General features: G+C 35.0%; 1 protein-coding gene across 1 annotated transcript in view; it reads right to left on the bottom strand.

The window, feature by feature from the left end:
- Positions 1-21,054, bottom strand: part of LOC150104168 (gamma-aminobutyric acid receptor subunit alpha-2-like) — a 99,826-nt gene extending 78,772 nt beyond the window's left edge. Inside the window, exons 1-2 of the mRNA XM_090396413.1 lie at positions 20,790-21,054; positions 18,410-18,427 (exon numbers count right to left, since the gene is read on the bottom strand). Coding sequence (XP_090252539.1) covers positions 18,410-18,427; positions 20,790-21,054 — 283 coding nt within the window. The remainder of the gene's footprint in view (positions 1-18,409; positions 18,428-20,789) is intronic.
- Positions 21,055-22,738: the final 1,684 nt, after the last annotated feature.

The raw sequence follows: 22,738 nt of genomic DNA, 5'->3' as shown, positions 1-22,738 counted from the left end.
AGCGCATACAAATCGGAAAACACGTTGTATTCTTAATGATAGCTAGAGTTAGAAGATTATTTACATGCGAAATGATATATTCCTGGGTTCTAAAATTAGGTTTATACATTTCGAAATTTAGGTGTCTTCAAAAAGTTTAATCCACTACATTTGAGTATTGGCAAGCTAAGATTCTTAGTCTGAAGCAATTTCCACAGACAATAAATAAATGGAGGAAGTACATAATAGATAAAAAAATAAAAAAAAGAACGGGTAGACCCCCAGTGAGATGGATGTATGGTGCGTCTGAAGTGACGGATCTTCAAAGAGTTGAAGCCTCAAGAAGGCATACAACAGAGCAACCTGGCGAAGACTGGTGTGGCACAACACCGGGGAACGGAGTAATCGTACGATATCTGATTTTTATTTATTTATTTCATATGGAGTTTCCTCCCTTTTCTCCCCCGTCCCTACTGGGGCGAGTTGAGCCCCCTCATGGGGGTTAAGTATTTATGGTTGGAGATCCGTGTGTGTTCACGGGGTCGGTTTGCCTGCTTGCGGGATGAAAAACCCCAGATAAACTGGGGGAAAAACCGTGCAGTTCACACCCAAGACCGGCTAACTTGGCTATGGCTGAGGAATATACTTAAGCTCCTCAAGTCGGCGATGGGAACCGAACCCAGGACACTCCTTCCCCAGGCATATGGTTGCAAAACGCAAAGCCACTAGGCTAACCGCACAGACACGGTATCTGATGACGCCCAATGAATAGATGGATGGATGGTACATAACAAGAAAGCACAAGTATATTACATTTACATCAATAAACTTTGCACACCTTATCTTATTGTTTTCTATTGCATAATAAAATGTATTTTTTTATTATTATATCACATAAAACATTATATAAAATATACTCAATTGTATAGAAAACAAATGTACGAATCATATTCATGCACATGAGTATGAATCTTACAGTAAAAATATATTTTCCGTCATAATTTGTTCCACAAATTATGGAACGATGTCTCCTGGTAGAATTATTTATTATATATTAATTAATCTATCGACCGGTCAAAGTAGTTATTTAGAAGTTTTAGAAGATTCTCCTTTGTTTTACTTCTCCTGAAGATAAATTCATTAGACTACAACTAATGGACCGATTCTCAAAACTATCATAACGCATTCTCTCTGAACACTTAATCAATTTCAGAATACCCTTGATCTTTTGATATCCATTCGAAACATTGATGAGTAAAACACGAGCAATAATCCAACACTGACTTGAGTGAGGCTTCTGTAAAGGTATCATAACTTATTTACTCTTACAATCAATTAAGCCTGCTGAGCTTGACTAATTCTCTCATCAACATGATTCCTGGACATAAATTCCCTATGAAATAAAATAACCACATGAACTTATTGATTAATTTCTAGAATTTGCCTCTTACTCTCTACTGTATGTATCTAAATATATGACCTTCGAACCTAGCTTCCTGACTACTAAAACTCCGGGATTCCTAGTTTAATCAGCTTATTCTAGCATAATTCTGCTAATTTGGTGCATTATTGATATCTCATTATAAAAAGTGTAAAGTTATAATAAAATCCCATTTACTAACATTGAACTGACAGCGATTTCCACATGTCCTTATTTCTAGCCTATTGAAAACATTCTGCAAGTAGAGCATATCAGAAGAACCTTGATAACGTTGCCGATATTTGCATCGTCCGCAAACAGCTCTATGTCAAATACTTCAATTCACATATCAAACCCTACCCGATGTGATTAATATAAAGATTGAATAACAATTCAATGACTGATCCTTGAGGTACACCGCTAGTTATCATAAATCTTACAGACTCGCATCTCCCGCACATTATTTTTTGAAATCAGTCAGTCAGCCATCCATTTATCCAAGCTAATAGTTGATAATAATTACAATAATTAAAAATAATAATGATAGATAATTATATTATTTTCTAATAAGAATGAACCAGTCGTGGCTAATAAACAATATAACTATTATTTCCTTCCCCCTAAAAGCATTTATAAAAGTGAATTTCCGTTATTCTGCTTATAAAATATTTTAATTTTTTCACCTTTCCTAATACTGTTCCTCCTTTTTTATTAACGTCCTGAGTAATTTTGTTCTATATTAATAGCGCTCAGATTTTAGAGTCTAACGTAAGATGGTTTAAAAATTAATTTTCAAGCTAAAGCTCTAACCCCAACTCTTTCAATTTTTAAGCACATTCTTGCCAATATTTTTAAATTGAGTTCATTGTTTCTTCCTGAAAAGTATCAAGAATTCCTTAAGTCAGTGCTATATTTCTAATTCTTTATTGATATTTTTAACTATTTAAGTCAATTATCGTAACAGAGGACTGACAAAAATCTGTTTATTTATGTATCTTTAGTAGATGGTTTAATATGAACACTAGAAACAATCTCCATCTTTCCGAAGGGCAATACCGAAATTCATGTTGAATTTCTCACATCAAATCTCAGGTAATTCTTCCTGGACATTCTTTTTATTTCCTATCCAGAATGTTTTCTCTGCTTGTTACATTCTCACGAAACATAACAATTTTGTGGAACGAGATTTCAACTAGAAAAATACAACGGAATTTTAAATTGCCTCAAAGGAGCTATCAATTCACATTTGATGTTATTAAGTATAATTTCGAAATTTTCTCACCTTTCCTTCAAACTCAATCAGACACCATTGTGAAGAACTCTTTTTAGGCTTTTCCCGATACCTACATTAGTTATGTAAATAACCACTTACATAAATATAAAAGTGCAATTTTCTGAAAAAATCTCTGCCTAAGGGGAAAATAGACAACGATAAAACGTGAAAGGAAGACTATAGGAGAGATAAAATATTTAAGAATACGATGTCATAACAGGTGCGCGATTCGTAGGAGTTAGACAAAAAAAAAAGTAGAAATATAAAGCACAAAGAGTACCTTCTCTTTACTGAGCAGTGGAATTCAAGAACAGAGCTGAAAATGAGAAACACACCAAATATATAAATTCGGTACTACGAAAAGATACATTTCAAGTAAAACAAATTGGGTGATATTACTCTGTACTACTGAATGACTCTTTTATATTTTGTTACAAAATTTGGTCTAAGCTCAAAATTTATGAAATGAATTTCGGGAGTACCAAGGTATCTTAGAGAGAGAGAGAGAGAGAAAGAGAGATTCATAAATGGGAATATCAGCAGAGAAATAAAAACGATACTTGATATAATATATATAACGAAGTCGAGACAACTTACATACTTCATAATGGTAATGAAGTATATAGTAAAAATATGTCGTTAGTACAAATCATTCTATATAAAACAAAATGAAAATTAACAATGTAAGGTTAATGGGGTTACAATCGTACAGTTTCACAAACTAATCAGTATGAATCGAGATCGATTATAATCTTTTCTGTATTGAAGTCAATGCGAGTTCAGTAACTTCGTCCTAGTAGCGGAATTGTAAGCGTAATTTACGTTTCATTAAAAATTATTAATATCTACTTTCCAATATAAAACAATCGAAATATTATCCTTTCTAAGTTCCCACCAAACTAAAGAAAAATTGCTACATAAAATTTCTCTCTCTCTCTCTCTCTCTCTCTCTCTCTCTCTCTCTCTCTCTCTCTCTCTCTCTCTCTCACACACACACACACACACTCGATTTTCTCGCTGCGGTGTTAAAATTCCAACTTTCTTATCCGCAGCTAATATCCACGAATTCGTAACTCAACTGATATATGAATTCTGTCCATAATTTTCTTCACTATTTATACTCCCGAGAGTTATCTTTTGATAGACATCAACAGAGATACTTCTTCATGGATGTTATATTTGAGAAGCTTCCTTGGGTCAGTTGTCATCGACGATCACCTTCCATAGAAAGCCTTGGGTTCAAATTCTCTAGGATGCAGTGAGACTGAACTTTAACACATTCCTTTCATCTAAAGGAGAGATAGTGTCTTACATGGATGACAGTATTTTCCTCTCATGAAACACGGTTTCTTTATTTTGCCTCAGAATTCACTGGAATTTCATTTCATTTTCCCCCAGAATTTCTTCAGAATTTTTAAACAGCTTTAAATGTTACAGCAATGTCACGGTTGAACTCTTTACTGCTGCAATTTTTCAGTATGACATTTACTATTAGGGAAGTGGTTTTGTGATTATTTTGCATTTTCTGCTTCTCATTTATATTTCTTTTTTAAATTTGACTAAGGATTTCATCATGTTGCGATGCTATGGCGTCTACAGATCGATCCTTCAACTATTTCTAAAGATACTTCTGTGATTAATAAAAACACGTGCGCTGAGGTGTTTTAAATTAAATGAATCCTCTCTAATAGTGCAGTTCTTAATATAAGGGATGTTTATGTATTGTTTTATTCATATTGCTTCTTATATACTTTTGTGCATCCAAAGTGATCCTTTGTAGATCGTCCATGTAATCGAACTCTTATAAGCATAGATGAATATATTCTGTCATTTCCTTATGGCTAGTTAATTTAACTTTTTTTGATAATTCTCTGTTTATAATAAGTGAATTTCGATAATTCGGTTTAAAACAGTCTTTATTTTATTATGTCATGTATAGATTTCTTCTCTAAAGTGAAATTTTTTTAAAATCATTTTTCTGCTTAACACCTAGAAAAATCAGCAATTTTCTGATTATTACACCTTTCATTGGACTTTTCCACTTAATTAATGTCTCGAACTATCTCTCTCTCTGTTTATTAAAAACTACAACATTTACAGGTGAATAGCCTAAGGTGGGTTTAAGAAATGAATTTACGAACTAAACCTGCGAAGCCAACTCTCTGAATTATTGAGCACTTACTTGGAAACATTGTGGTAATTTGATTCATTGTTAATTCCTAAAATATCAATAACGTCTTGACTTAGTGCTGAATTTCCAACATACTTCATTAATATTTCACAATGTTCATCCGAAGTCACTAATATTAAATTATGTCTGACAAAAATCTCTTATTTTTTATTTAAGTTATTTTTCTTAATAATCAACTTACGGCGTTGACCATTGTAGCAATCTCCTCCTTTCTCTAAAGTCTTTCGAACATCTTGTCAATCAAGAAGATCCAAGTATGAATTGTTTTCCGGGTCAACAGAATTTCATGGATACTTTTTTTGGCAACGGAAATAAGGTAAACTCTTCTAGCATATTTCTTCTGTGTCGAATACGGACCACGTGTCTTGCTATTGAACTCATGAATGGCATGCATAATATTGCATATGGTACTTCCATAATAATCCCTAGTCATCCGTATACGTATTCGTATGAAAAGTCTTTGTAGAAAGTCTCTCTGTTTGTAATGTCATAACTGCAAATGAGTAGCAAAACAGCTGAGGTATTTTTTCGTTGGTCACGATCTGAACAGTTTCAATTGTTCAGCTTAAATGATAAATGAGAATTTTCACAGTTGTCAGCCTTCATGGAGTAGTTTGTTTAGCCAGTGGTTTGTTAGTATAGTAAAAACAATGTATTTACTGGCTTATTCATTTCAAGTAAGGCATGGATGTGTGTAAAGACTCGCACACGACAGCTCTCGGAGTTAGTAAACTTCGAGAGTGTGGATGTGTCATATATTATAAAAATATGTAAATTTTATTTACAAACGTAAGTTTTAGTTCTTGTTTTAACAAAACAGCAATACTCACATGATTATATAATTGATATATTAATGATTATTTTAATCAATTATTTTAATGATAAAATTGATTATATAATAAATTTATCTGACTATAAAAATAAAATTTTACACATTTCTTTGATAATTTCGTCATTTCATCTTTTAATTCATATACTATTTTCAGATAGCAGTTATCTTTATGATATCATTCCTTGATCTAACGTTACGTAAATTAAAAATGTTTAATATGCAGATATTCCATCTTCTTATATATGAACTCATAACATATGGATTTTTCATCAACTGAATATCAGTATTTTTTATGTCGAGTAATAAGAGTTTAATGATTTTATATAAAATGTTAAATTAGTAATAACATTCAGTTTTTATTTAACAAATAACGATAGGTTTATTTTGTGCTAATATTTGTTTTATAGTTGTATCAGGCCTCCGAAAAAAAAAAACATCCTTCAGGTTCCAAAATTAGGAAAGATATTCAATACCATTCACTTACTACATTATGTTTTTCCAGGTCATTTTTCGATCTGTTCATGAGTTAGTCAATTTCCGTTGGAGATTTTTTTTATTCACGTAAGAAACACGCTGTCGAAATGTCCTCTAACTCATAGGCGAAATGCAGAATCTCTGCTAGAACTTTACTGTAGTGAATCGGTTGGTGTTTCTGTTAAAAAATCCATGTTAATATGAATGAAAACAATACCTCTCAAAGAAACACTAAGTGACATTGGTGATTTTCTCATTTAGTTCAGTGAATCGCCAAGAGATGGCTCTTGCGACAATTGTACGCAAATAGCGAACCAAATACAAAATACGAAATATAAATAAGTTATACCTGTCTTATATCTCTGCACTGTTAATAAAGATTTGCCATGATCTTCTAATTGAGAAAAATAATAATGCAGTATTTGTTGTGATTCACTCCCAAAGAAACGAAAGGAAACGCTATGAAGTCAGTGTGTTATCTGTTAAAACCGGGTATTCTCAGGCCTGTTTGCCTTCTTTGTGGGAATGAAAATCTCTGCTTTTCAAGTAGAAGAAATCTTCTACAGTTTTAAATAAGCTTGACTGGGATCCAGTCACACAAAATGAATTTTTTCTTAAATAAAAATTTAATAGTGTTTGATAATATTTCTACAATTCTCTTGAAATGTTTTTAGATGATTTGAAAGTATTTTTAAGCTATGTGTACTTTATGTTTTTCTAAATTAAATATCATTTCACAAGATGCTATAGACACCAAAATTCCCTGAAAATACCTCAACGATAAAAAGATTTTGTTATTCCCCGATTAAGATCCATTGACAGCTGTTGTTAATTCTTAGAACAACAGTCACTTTGTCACGACAGTGCCCATTCATATATTGCAGAAAATTTTTATAAAACTTTACAGCAATATTGGGAGGAATATCAGATGTTGCATATTATTTAGTCACCAACGATACTTAGATGTGTGCACTTCGCTCCGGGCACAAAATGTAGCTGAGGATATGCATGAAACCAACGATGCAATTTCAACCGTCAAAAACGGCGCATCAGATGGTTGAACTGAATGCTCTTTTTACTGACTGAGGTTCTAATCTTGCCTGGTTTCGCTATCGACGAGATAAACGCTGATCACATTATTTTGAGAACCATCGCGAGGAGATTGAGCTCCTTATTAATTCCAAATATTTATTGACTTTTTTAAGAGATGGAAGTAATTTAGAGTGAGGCGATGTTAGCTTAAAATGCATCAATGTTTAGACCTAACTTTATATTCAAGTGTTTTACCGTATAAAATGCAATCTATCCATTTGATGTCTGACCGAGACGGGATGAGTCCCTAATTAGGGTTTTAGGCAATTAGTGCAGTCGGCTTGGAACTCCTTTGATGAATCCTTAAGGGCGAGTGTGGGTTCACGACGCCCACACACTTTTTATTTGTTTTATTTATTAATATTTTGAAGAAGCACATCATGCCATGGAATTAAGTTAAATCCACCGTTGTGGTTCTGTTTCCCCGTTTACCCCTTGCCGCCCCCCACGTTCAGATTACTTGCCACCCAACCACACGCTAATAAAAGAAAAGTATTATAAGGCCAAGATGGGTCTTTACATGGTTATGATAACCACCATCCAAACCTGGGAATAGTTTTATAATATGTTCATTTTAAATAGAGAAAGAAAAAAATCTACTAATTTCATTGTAAAGTTTCTAAAATCTGTTTTAAAAATCCAAAAAGTTTTGGTTTTGTTCAAAAAAAAAAAAAAAAAAACGTACTTCGCTCCACTCCAGATTCATTTTAAATACATCAGTTCACCTAGATCCAGTCTTTCTCTGGATCGTCTTACTGCCGTCTAGCAATAAGTACATATTTGGCTAACATGTACTTAAAGCCTATGTTAATTCTTCTCCTATATTATTTAAATTATCATACCAGATTTAATTACCTCTGTTCACACTTTTTCTTATGTGACATCAAGCCACGAACGTTGTAAAAGAGAAGTTATTTTAGCTTTATCTAAGCTTTTAGAATATCGATGGCCAGTCAAATCAAACCCTTCGTCACCAATGAGAGCCGGAACGAGGCTATCAATGATTTAATAAGTATCTGGGGAGAAGAGTAATGCAGACAACTTCTGCCATCTCTTTTGTTCTAAAAACTAACATTACATATTATTCTCTGAATAGTGTGAGTTCTCTGGTTAATAGGTTTAAGTTGCGCAGTTAAAATCCCCGTAACTTGCAGAACAATGGAACTTCCTGTTCCAAGATCTCACTTGGGAACCGCCTTAAAAAAAAATAAATAAATAAAGAATGAAAACAGTTGGTTTGCGACTTCTATCGAATTTATAATGGTCTTCTATAAGTATATAATAATTTAAATAAAGTATTAATCGTATTAAATCGTTATGCATTTTATTTTTCATTTAATTGTTCCTCAATGAAAATAAACGCCTTATGACGCTTATAACCAATCAATTCAAGGCGTTTGGGCGAAATGTCCTACGACGTCTGTTGGCTTTTACTGTGTTATATCTCATAAAGCTGGTTATTATTGCTGTCGATTTGAAACAAGTGAGTCTGTGAAGTTTGTGTGTCTTCTTTTGGCCGGTTTCACAGTTTTGTTAGATAAAAAAAAAAAAAAAAAAAGAAAGAAGAAAAAGAACAGAAAAACAGAGAAAGGAAATAAACCGATATTATTACGAAGGTTGTTCGTTGCTGATAGACGATAACTGAACACACACTGCTCGCAAAAAAGTCAACGGACACTCCTATGGGCAAGGTACATGGTGCTATGAAACGGGTCACTTGCCTGTAGCCAGTATAAATTAGAGGAATATGATTCGTCCCAAGCCATTGTAACCGTGTCCGCGTGAAATGGCTGCGAGAAGGAAACTGACTGAGTTTGAAAGAGGAGTTGTGATAAGATTGCAGGCCTATCTGTTCGGGAAATTGTTGAGGAACTGCGCCAACCCAGGTCCAGTATTGATACCATACTGAAATGGAAGCGCAGGGAATCAACTCTGCAAGTGTAACCCGAACCAAAAACATCGAACGTGACCGTAATTTGCTACGAAGGTTAATATGTAAAAAACTCCATTTGTGGGCCAACATTCAGAAAACATTCAAAACCGAGGATCAGAACATGGGTTTCCATGGTAGGCGCAAAATACAAACCGCACATTATCCGAATCAATATGCAGCATCGTCTTCAGTGGTGCAAAAAGCGTGTCGGTGGGACGTGGAAGCTTGGAAAGCTGTTATGGAGTGATGAATCCTACTACACTCTTTACCACCACACTCACACCCTCTGGACAGGTGTGAGTGTGGCAGATGCTCGGTGAACATCTCTTACCAGAGTGCGTAACCCCAAGTATGAAATTCGGAGGTGGCAATGTGATGTTTTGGCCCCTGACCTCTTTTTGTGGCGCCACGAACATTGAACTCCGAGAGTGTCTATACATTCTGAACAATGCACTGCTTCTTACTTTGGGGCGTTTCTACGGAACTGGCCATTGTCTTTTTCAGCAAGACCGTGTCATAAGGCTGCTGCTGCTGTAACTGCGTGGTATATATGGACTTGAACGTCACCATGCCTCACTGGCTTCCACAGAGCACTGATCTCAATCCTATTGAACATCTGTAGGAAGAATTAGAGCCTTGGATGTGGTCACGGGGAGTTCGCCCCACAACAGCCTAGGACCTCATTGCATGCCTACAGTTAGAATGATCCAAAATTCCCATTGATTTCTATCGTACCCTTGTGGAAAGTATGCTTCTTAGGATTGCTGCAGCCATCGCATCGAAAGGAGGTTTTACATCTTATGAAGGTGGGCGCCATGGCTGTTTGTTCCTCACACCATGGTGTCTATTGATTTCTTTCCAAGCATTGCATTGCTGAACAGTTTTCTCAAAAACAAAATGCACTACTTCGTTCCATAAATATATAATTTCCTTTCCTTAACATTTTTTTCTGTGTAACCCCATCTCTTGGTATTACACAGAAAAAATATTCAAAAACAAATTCATTTGTTGAACTTACTAATATTTCATTGATTTTCTATCCAGCATCATCAGAGCACAAATTATATCCGTGCCATGCACACCACTAAATATTAGAAACAATTCGATTTGTAACTGATACAGGACTAATGTACTAACAAGACGCTCTCTACTGGATACTCCTTCACATAGTATTAAATGGAAGAAGGCATCGATTTTACCCATTAGTCACTATAGATTCGTAAGACTATTATCAGAATCATCTGCTACGAAGTACTCCCCAACCAGAAGTATGATTGTTTTAAGTTGTCAAAGATCTGAGAGACGATCGTTATAAGACAAGATAGCCTGACTTCTCCAAATCACCTCTTCGGTTATTCCGTCCATACAGGGAGAAATATTAGAACATTAGTTCATTAGGACATTTAAAATATTAGTAAGTTCAATAAATTAATTAATTTTTTTAATCTTTTGGTTGTTTATACCATGATGATCTAATAAGAATATTATTATTATTATTATTATTATTATTATTATTATTATTATTATTCCTCATAAATGGTCTCCCAGAAATAGCTATGGAACCTCTAAGAGACACTGTAATATAACTAAGCCAAAACATTGGCTCCCCCATTGAACCAAGAGACATCCAGTCAGTGCATCGGTTACCACAAAAAAGGAAAAGAGAAAATAATACCCGTCCTTCTCCCGTCGTAGTGCGACTCACCAACAGCCTAACAAAAACTACACTTATAAAAGCTAGCAGGATTAAAAATCCAGTAGTAAAGGATCTGAAAGGAGACCACGACAACACCTCAATATACCTGTCTGAATACCTTACTCCACACTATCAGAAAATATTCTACCAAGCAAGGAAAGTAAAAACAGAAAACAATTACCAGTTTATATGGATAAAAGACAGCAAAATATTCCTTAGAAAGACACAAGACTCAAAACCAATCGAAATAAAATCCGTAGTTGACCTCAACAGGCTGTCACATTGAAAGGAATATTGACAACTCGTAAAGAAGGACCAGCACCCCAACCAACATGAATGCACACCATCAAGCAGACGTAATCACCCCGGAACATGATAATTGCCACATTCTGAAATCAATATCAGAATGGAAACAACTGACAATCCCCAAAAAAGGACTATCTATTCTCCACATCAACATCAGAAGCATTCAAAAATACTGGCTGACCCTGCAAGCTTATCTGAAGGAAGATATAGACGAAATAGACATTTTAATACTGACTGAAGTATCTACGACAAACGAAGAGGCATCCTCCTACCAAATGCCACACTTCCAACAACACAAACACTGCAGACAAACAAAACGAGGCGGTGGTATAATAATATTTACCAAACATAAACTAGAAGTAACAGAAATAAACTATAAATTAGAATACGCAGAAAACATATGCATCGAAATTAAAAACATCCAACAAGAAAACTCCCTGATATTAAACGCAATATACAGACCACCCAACTTAAGCACCACAACATTCCTAGAAGAACTAAACAGATGGCTTTCAGCCACGAAAGTAGGCACCTCAAAATACTTGATAATAATAGGAGACATTAATATAAATATTAGGAACATAAATAACAACACAGAACAATACCTAGACCTATTATCGGCATATAACATAACCCCATCCATACAGTCGTATACACGAGAAGAGATAATCGGAAACACAACAACCTCAACCTGCATTGATCATATAAATATAAGGGCCCCTCCAAACAGCCACACAGCAGCCGTCATAACATGCAAACTAGCAGACCATTATTTCACAGCATTGCAGTTACACACTGAACCAGAACCCATAAAAATCACTGAGACTACAAAACAGTATCATAGCATTGTAAACGAAGCAATAGTGAACGATGAAATCAGAAAAACAGACTGGATGCAGATAGCATCTTTAGACTCTGCTGAAGCTGTATATAATAATCTTAAACTTGCATTTAACAAAATATATAACAAAGCATTAACAAAAATAAAAATAGGCCCCCAAACGAAACAAAATCCATGGATAACAGACAACATACTAACAGACATACAAAGAAAAGATGCCCTATGGAAACAACTTAAGAAGTCACCGAACAATATCGCTTTAAAAGCTGAATACAAAAGAAAATGGAATCTCCTAACAACCCAGATTCGAATGGCAAAAAGAAACTATTACAGCAACAAATTAACAACAGCACAGAACGACATAAAGGAAACCTGGCACCTGATTAATGAAATGCTGGACAATATACACAGAACCACCGCCACAGAAACAATAAAACACAGCTTCGCCTGCGACCCTAAATCCCTTAAACAGTTGGCAAACAACTTTAATCAGCACTTCGTGAACTCTGTCCAAAAGCTACAAGAAACAACCTTTCCTCACACAAACGAACATTCTCCACTAGGTCCACGAGCAACCCAGTCGATGTGGTTCCCCACAGTAACAAAAGAAGAACTATCACTGGCAATTCAACAAATTAATCCTAACAAAGGACCGGGGACAGACGGAATCAGACCAAAAGACATCAAGAAACACTCAACCGACCTACTTCCAGTTATACAAAAACTGTTAAATAAAATCTTCGAACCGGGACACATACCTGAAACACTGAAGACTGCACTAATCACACCCATACACAAACAGGGAAAAAGAAACATAATAAGTAATTACAGACCTATCGCCACGCTTCTGTAATCAACCAAATCATGGAGCGCATTGTACATCAGAAACTCTCCACATACGTTCAAAATTTTCAAATCATACCCAAAACACAATATGGCTTTCAAAAAAATAAATGAACAGCAACACTCCTGGAAGACTTCACAGATCTAATAAACGCTGCATTGGATAAAAACAGAATAACATTAGTGGTATTCATTGACCTAACAAAAGCATTTGACACACTAACACATAAAACCTTGTTAACGAAACTTACCCATATCGGAATTGGAGGTCGTTTACTCCAGTGGTTTAAAGCATACACGAAAAACAGAAAGCACATCACACGTATAGGATCAGCACACAGCAAAGAGGTACACGTAACCTGTGGAGTACCGCAAGGAGCTGTCCTATCTCCCATTCTATTTAACATATACACACACGACATAAGCCAACTCCCCCTAAAAAGTAAAATCTTCCAGTATGCAGACGACACTGCCATAGTATCCATTCACAACACTGCAAAAATCGCTTACAAAAATATGCAACACGACATCAATCAAATCACTAACTGGTTAACCGAAAACGGCATATATATAAACCCTGGAAAAACAAAGCTAATGATATTCAAAAACCCCCAAACCCTGCCCATAGAAACTAAATATCTCACTATCAAACATTCATCCTCCTATACACAAAGTGCAGAACCTAAAATCACAACCATCACACAGGTGAAAACAACACGCAACCTTGGACTTCACTTCGATGCAAATCAAAGTTGGAATAGCCATACAAACTACCTACATACCAAGCTTAGGATAATAGCAAGCAAACTATACAGATTAAAAGACATTGCCCCAACCCTCATAAAAATACTAATCTATAAAGCATTATGTGAAAACATTTTAAGATATGCAATCACATCATACGCATTCTGCGCAGACTACAGACTTAACAGGCTACAATGGTTGCAAGATAAAATGATAAAACTGATATTCTGGGAACAACCCACTCTTATGCAGGAAGCATGGACAAAACACAAAATATTTAAGGTGAAACACTTACGCCACTACACAGTCATGTTAAAACACTACTACAGCCCAACATATAGAGTAACCAGAACAACATATCAAATAACAAGACCACAGTCAACAAACTACATAACATATAAGTACAACAATCACCACGGAAAAGCCACCCGAAACTTCTACGTACCTGACATGATAAACAAACTGCCGTTCGACAACAGAAACCTAGGAACATACAGAGAGCTGAAACAGGCACTATATAAATATTATAGCGAGAATGAAAATTAGAGCAATTCCTGTTTCTCTCTCCCCCACCACACATACACACACAACAAACCAAGACAACCCCCCCTCTCAAAAAACTACCACTACAAGAACACAAAGAAACAAACACACCATGTCTAAATCCAACCCTATTTGCACAAAAAAAAAAAAAAAAAAGTTAAACTGCAATAGCAGTCAAAGTCTTTCAAACACGTACCAACAAACAGTAAAATCAACACCTGGCTTGTGACCACTATAGGAACACAACCATGAAACCACCACCCTCTGTCATCTATTATCTTCCTCAGATAAGCTCTGCTAAGCTTCGAGGAAGAAAATTACTAACTTGCAAGTATCTGTTATACACACTTGTAATGCGTTATAAATATTATATACATATAATTACTACAGCAACTATGTATGCAATTCATCTGAGACATAAAAAAAAAAAAAAAAAAAAAAATTCTGTATAATCCTTATTGTAAATACTGTAAATATTATTATTGTATGTAACTTATACTGAGACATAATAAAATGTAAAAAAAAAAAAAAACCAATTATTATTTTTATTATTGAATTGTGTGTGTATGCTGCATTACTGCATTGTATCGTGAATTGTGTGCACATTGGTGCCAATCCATATCAAGCTAGTTTAAAAAAATATATATTCATATTTATAAAATGTACTCTGCATTTTGTATATCGAATTTTCGTACTGTACAGAAAAGATAATATGTTTTTCATTGTGTGTGTGTGTGCAGATACTCTGTGTGATAGTAAACCTTATCATTTTCATTGTAAAAACAAATAAGTCGTTTATAAAAAAAAAAAAAAAAAAAAAAAAAATTATTATTATTATTATTATTATTATATTCTAAATTCAAAAATTCTGTATAAACCTTATTGTAAATATTGTAAATATTATTATTGTATGTAATTTATACTGAGACATAATAAAATGTTCAAAAAAAAAAAATTATTATTAAATTTGTTATTCTTATTGATTATAGGACTTCCACTAGAAGAAACGAGTCCATCACTAAATAAACTCGTTTCTTTTCGTTAACGCCTGTAATAGATGGAATTAACTCCGCAAATTACTTAAATTCATTTTTATGCTTGATGTACACTTGATTATTACGAAATATCTTCAATGTGGGTTAATGAAACTATATGAAAACCATCAGAGATCTATTAACCAGATACTGTAATAATAATAATAATAATAATAATAATAATAATAATAATAATAATAATAATAATAATAATAATCTGACTATAAATACCGCCATGATCAAGTGGCGAAAATAGTTCATTGGCATGTATGCAAAAAATATGCCTTTCCTACTACTGATAACTGGTGGCAGCATAAAATAGAGACAGTATTGGAAAACGAAACAACAAAAATTCTATGGGACATTAGAATAAAAACTGATCGGCATTTGCAACACAATAGACCTGACATCACAATTATCGAACATCGACAGGTTTGGATTATTGATATCGCAGTATCAATAACAAGATTGACAACAACCATCAATAACAACATTGACAATTGACCCAGTGATAACAACATTAACAACAAAGAACTGGAAAAAATTACTAAATATCGAGATCTGGCAATCGAAGTTGGCCGACTGTGGATTAAACACACCAAAATCATCCCAATAGTTATCGGTGCACTTGGTGCAACTTCAAAGAAGATATCCAACTACTTGCAGCAATTAAACATCGACGAAGTGACCCCATATGACCTACAGAAAACAGCATTACTTGGAACAGTCCATACTTTACGACGCTACCCGACGGACTATTCTTAGATTCTTGGGTAGAATCTGAAATGTTCTGTATCACTAGTCAAACTGATGTTTATATAATATTTTGTTTTGACAGTGTATCAATTATGTGATAAAAAAAATAATAAATACAAATATATCCGATTCAGTAAAAAAGATAATTATAAATAGATACACGTTGAATACAGGTTTAGAAATTAATGGATACATGAATTTCGAGTATTTGGTTAATAGGTAATTTAAGTTAATGAAATCATGTTGGTTATAGAATCAGTAAAGCTCAGTACACACTTCGTGCACTCAGTTCACACAACAGTATTATCATGTTTAAGGACATGATAATACTGTTGTACTCAGGGCAAGCCAATATTGTATTATGGCTCTTGTTGCTTTAATTATTAACGTTTGTAATGGATATTGAAAAAAAGAAAACGAGGATATTGAGAGATTAAATGTGTAGAGAGAATGTGCCATGATAGTTATGCGAACACTTCATTTATGTAATTTGATGAAGTTATTTTTTCCTTTTTCCTTTTTCCTTTGGCTTAACTGATGAAAATCAGGCACATATCTAATTGCTTAGACTGTTTTAAAAGCATTGTATGCATCTATAAGTAGGGAAAGCAAAAGAAAAAAAAAGATTCTGAGATGAATCTTGTTTACATGACATGCGAACTGTCTCCAAACCAGAAAACCTTATAAAGGGGGTTCTGGAACCATTGAAAACAAATTCATGGCATTCAGTAGCACGCCATGACGAAACACCGGATAATTGTAAAAGTAGATACATTATTAAATATATTTAAAATAAATGTAAAGTGAAAAAAAAATTTTATAATTTAAATTTCGTTATTTTTTGTGTTAAAAATTTATTATAAAATAAAATTTAACAATAAACCTATTATTATTTAATATAAATACATTATATTTAATTGAGAAAGCTATTATTAATTGTTGGGAAGAAGGAAAGGAGAAGATAGTCCTTTTTAGAACTGCCAGGGTAACGGATGGCAATGCTGTAGCAAATGAAGTTTTAACTGAGGCTCGGCTATTACCGTTACCCAGCCATGACTAGAGTTTTTAGCTCAATAACACCCAATCCACACAGATTTTCTTCATTCAGATGACGGGATAAAGAGTCAAGGACTCAGTCTATCTCCCAGTTCTTTTAAGAACTTTAAGATTAATTGTTGGGCAGATGTGGCCAACTGCGATTTTCCCTGGGAAGGTAATGGATGGCAATGCTGTAGCAATGAAGTCCTAACTGAGGCTCGGCTATTGCTGTTACCCTCCTGCCATGATCAGAGCTTTAATAGCTCAATAACACCTTATCCTTACACTGTTCGCTACAGATAACAGGGAAGATGAAAATTATTCTTGCTTCGCCCCTTTAAGCCAGTCCCTATAAGGACTATTAATTGTTGAGAAAAATATTGGATTATATCTCCACTTTTACTGGTATTTGAGGAAACGTTTTCGGTACGATTAAACCACCATTTAAAAAAAAGCAAACGTATAAATATACTCATAAATGTATATAAGACTTCCTGTTTCGGATATGGTCTCTTTATAGAAATCATCTCTCCAAATTTTTTCATAGTTCAGCAACTTTTCGAAAGAAGCATTTCAGAGTTTTAAAATAATAAATCGGCAATGCCTGTGTAGCTCAGTGGATGTGGCGTTTGCACACCATGGCGCTTGGCCTCACGAAGGAAGACTTGGTTTCGAATCTAGTCGGCGACTAGAGGAATTTTTTCTAAGCCTTTTTTCGACCGGTTCCCGAGTTAGTCGATCTCTGGCACGGGCAAGCAGGTTTTTCCTCCCGGAAACTCGGGTTTTTCGTCCCGTAAACTCAAGAAAATCGACCGTAGAACCCACATTATTTTCAGACATTAAATATATTGTGTTAGGGTTAGGGACCACGAGATGGCGGCACATTTGAGCCGTCTCTCTTCACTGTGTACCGCTTAATTAGTGATAGCCTTGTGCCATCTATCTCTGATTGGTACCAGTGGGGTTTGAACTGCCCACTCAGTCTCCAAAAGTTAGATAGGGCTAAATGGCCTCGCCTACTCCCCGTATACGGAAATAAAAAGGCGTTAGCTGTTTTTTTTTTTTTAATCGGCAATAGCAATTAATTTCCTCGCTTGATATGAGAAAATTGCTCTAATTAGTGATGACTAAAATGATTCGTATATGCTCCATGTTGATATTTAAAGTGGGAGTTCCGAATAATTTAACACTTTCATTGCCATGCTGAAAATTGGAATTTCGTGTGGTGGCCAAATTTTTTTTATTTTTTGTATTTAGTTAGCAACGTCCACGCGATAACGCGTGATCGACCGTTTGGTGAGAGCTTGCGTCGCGCGATATCGCGTGATTGGCAATGAACATGTTAACTGTTAAACCGCCCACAACAACAATAGTAATATATTATACGTTAATATCCTATCATATATGAGATTACCTTTTCCCATTGAAGTATCTGAAAAAAAAAAAATAAATAAATAAAATAAAATAAATAAGACTTTTTGAACTCGGGAAATCCCGTGTTTGATCTCTAGAGCAGGATTTTCGATTTATATCAAAATAAAAAAATAAACTTAACATACCTACAATACTACAGTATGTTACTATACAGTATGTATATACCACATAAAATGAAAATGAACAATCCAGTTTCATCTTGATTTGCATTCATCCATCCAATTATCGTACGTTCAAGACGGGTTGAGTCCCCTGATTAGGAGTTGAAGGCAATTAATGCAGACGGCTTCCCATTCATTGCTACATCCCCTAAAAACAAATATTTATAACTGCAAATCTGTATGTTTAAGGTGCCGGTTTAGCTTTCCGGGAAAAATCTTCCACCCTTAGCGAACCGGCTAACCTACCATTTGATTGAAAATACATGATAAAGATCCTTCATGTCATAAACAGGATTCGGATCTGGGCTTTTCCAACCATAGGGCTTTTCGTCTGTAATACAAAGATTTGGCTAACCTCATATTAAAGTTTCAGTAAAAATGAAAGGACTGTAGCGTAACTGATTCTATTACTTTCAAACAAAATGCAACAATGTGTGAGTGAGATTACTTTAACTGGGAGCATGTTAAATCATGTGGATAAAGGCTTGATGCAATCAAAGAAACTGCAAGAAATTCATGAAAATTCAGCAACTCACACAAGTGACGAAAAGGAAAATGTGACTTTAACAAATGTTTTGGCGTTCCTTCAGCATCAGAGAATTCAAGAGTTCTTTAGCGGAGTCTCGAATTCTCAATTACAACATTATGTACTAAATGCCATAGAAGTTAATTCAAAGTGTTAATGTTTAAAAGTGTAAGTTGTATATAGGAAACACCAATTGCGATAGTCACTCTTCGTTGAAGTTTATTTACATGATGGTTGAGTAAATTGTTAACATTGTCAGTAATTTTGAGTTGTCCATGTGTGGCAATCAATGGAAACGGACAGTTGAGTATCAACTTGATACTCAACTATCCGTTCTATAAGAAGTGCGGGGAGATATTTTTAGGAAGCGCAAACTTAATTTAATTAGCAAACAGTTTTAGGGCTGATTGAGGCAAAATTTAGCAAATGGTGCAGTCAGATTTATTAAAATAACAGAAGGATGGTCCGAGAAGGCTAGTCCTAGAGAAGAGTCGTCGCTGAGAGTTTATCGCAAGAAATTTAGAAAGAAGACTAATTACGTAGATCGTAGTAGGCAAGCTTTTCCTATTTAAAGGAACGGGATCTGCAAATAAATATCAGTCCTACCTGCCTCGTATGAGTGAGGAGATTGTGCTTAATATTATTGCTAAAATTACAGCAAGCCAAAATTATTATTATTATTATTAAGAAAGATCTGCAGTGAGTCAGGAAAACTCGGCGACGGAGGCCATATTATTCGCACGTTCACACTTTCATGCCTGTTCTTGAATTCATTCAGCTACTGGCACACACAAAATCCAAGGCAATCCATTCCAACGCACTACTCTATGAGAAAACAATCTAGCTTTCACCCCCCCCCCCATTCTTGACAGCATTTATTATCAGCTTCGAAGGATGCCACGCGTCCTTACCCCACCCTCCATAAAATAAAAAATTCCATTTATTGAAATTCTGTATAACCCTTTCAAACTTTTGCAACTCTCAATCATATTACGCCTCTGTCTCCTCTCTGCTAGTGCCTGTAGTCTACAAATTCTCAGTCAGTTTCATGATCATTATTCCAAAATCCTCATATCATTTTGGACACTCTCCTTTGCACTCTCTCCAATATATCAGAATCGTTACGGAAACCAACCTGCTTCATAGGAGATGCCGATATGAGGCGGGATCTCGTCATGAAGAACGTGACTGTGTCAAGAACATTTTTTTCCTGCAGTCATGGTACCACGGTTTCGCGTAGCGGTTTTAAGTAGCGCTGAGCATTTACTGATCACATCTTCCAGTTCCTTGTTGCACATGGGTCTTCAAAGAAAAAGGGACCGACAATGAAGGATGCAGTGAAGAAAAACCGACCAGTTTGCTACGGAGAATGCAACTGCTCCTGTGTGCAGGCGGATGGATTGTCCTGCGCCTAAATTCGACAGTTATGTCTATTAATTGTCCCATACAACGAAAAAGGCGGTTTATCTGTCCAAACGATGTTGTACAGTCATTGTGGATCTTTCTTCTGTGACTTTTGTCAAAGCGTACGTTGCATATTTCTCCTTCCGTCAATTTGTAACAGCTGTGACGAGATTGCAGCTTGAATGGATAAGTTTAACATACCATGAACGATGCGGAACGGACGTTTCCTCTATGCCTCTTATTCTTACAGCTTCTCGTGCACTGCTTACAGCACTTGTTGATTGTGCCACTAGGCCATTCATTTGCAATACCACAACGTTGGTACAGGCCTCGGATAACACTGGTCTGCCGGTGTGAGGGCGATTTAACAAATGTCCAATTTCCTCGTCGTATTAGCGACTGTAGTCTGACAGGAGTGATAGGACCTCGACCTTTCTTCATTCTTTTCTGCGTTCGAAACTTTCGTGAAGATTCTGCTACCGATTCCACACTTACATAAAACAACTTCACTAACAATACGTTATCCACCAACATGGCAGCACCAAATTTTTCTATTCACTAAAAAATTCTGTTCGCCCCAATGACTGGAAATTCTCGTGCATTCATTACTAGCTGTCAGTGGAACACCCGAGTCTGTAGTACTTTCATTTGCAGGTATACAATAATTCATAAAAATTAGTATATTAGAGTGCGGTTTGCATGAAAGTGAATCGCAAGGGGGAGGATTTTTTCGGGTGGAGAAAAAAATTAGTTCACATTTTTACCTATAGAAAGCGCTGTATCACATTTCTCATTTGCGAATACCTGCAAATGAAAGTACTACAGACTCAGGGTGTTCCACTGACAGCTAATAATGAATGCACGAGAATAATTTCTATATATATATATATATATATATATATATATATAGAAAAAATCAAGGGAATGGAAAAGCAATTAGTGGAATATGGGGCATCCATGTGATCGGTTCATTCTTTTTTCCTTGAATGGTGGTCGGTTAGACATGCCTGGACATGTTCAAGAATAAGATTATAGTGGCATTGGATTCCATTGGCTGACTAGAATGATTAATGCAAGAAAGTGGCACTTACTATTTTTCAATGCTGGTTAGCAAATTGGATTTTCTTCTAATGTTGCCAATATGGTAAACGGGGTAATCTAAATAATCTAAATATTTTGAGTATTTTTAGTAAAGACAGTTTCAGTGTGTTCTGGATTTTTTAAACAATGCAAAATTATATTAGGTTTATCGGAAACAGAAATATAATTCACTAGAAAATATCGACATAGACATATTCACTGTTTGCAGCGCATATCACCCCCCCCCCACACACACACAATCACTGAAAAATACATAAATTTCAAATATTGTTTTCAAATAATGTTTGCTCATTATGCTATCGGTAAAATTATTATAGATTATCCCTTAATCTAATTCAAAAACTTTTTTTCTCTCTCTTTTTCTCATGCACCCACCCACACACGTCCTGAATTTAGATCGATTTTTCTCAGCTATAGCTTAAAAACTCTAATTTTCTTACCTTTTTGAAATATCCACTAATTGCAGAAAATTAATAAATTGCACAACTCAAGTAATATCTGTAATTCCTCACCGGATGAGAAAATTCGCATTGACTGCAAATATCAGACGAGTTACGCATCCTGAGGGTAATATCTTCGACGATTTAGTGACTGCTGTCATTTGAGAAGTCACTTTAGTTAAAAGAACTGAGTTTGAATCACGTCTAAACAATGACCGTTTATATCTTTTCATCTAAAGGAAAGTCTGTTTCATACACTTGTGATACGATTTCCTGAATCGTGCGTTAATTTATCCCTCAAAAAACATACCCATAGAGCACGTCTAATTTACTGAATTTTTGGTATTTTATTTCAGCTGTAATCAAAAACCACAACAACACCAGTTCACCTTTCAGTGAAAAGTGTAAAGTAAACCAAATATTGTAGTATGCATAATTGTGTATTTATTTCCATAGTAACCCTTAGATGTCAGTAGACGTTCACATAAATGCTCTTTGTTGAGAATCTCTCTGTTTATGATGTGACAACTGCAGCTGAACAGCAAAACAATTTAGGAATTATTTCATGATACCAATCTCTGAATAGTTTTCATTGTTGTAAAATTTAAATATTAGATGAGAACTTTTATAATTGCCGGCCTGAATAGTATAGTGGATATGTTTGTATCTAAAAGTTG

The sequence above is a fragment of the Typopeltis vanoorti genome, chromosome 8 (assembly GCF_054136105.1).
Source record: "Typopeltis vanoorti isolate ZY-2024b chromosome 8, IOZ_Tvanoo_1.0, whole genome shotgun sequence".
NCBI classification, from domain to species: Eukaryota; Metazoa; Arthropoda; class Arachnida; order Uropygi; family Thelyphonidae; genus Typopeltis; species Typopeltis vanoorti.
The sequence above is the reverse complement of the archived record's forward strand: the minus strand, read 5'-3'. Positions and strand labels throughout refer to the sequence as shown.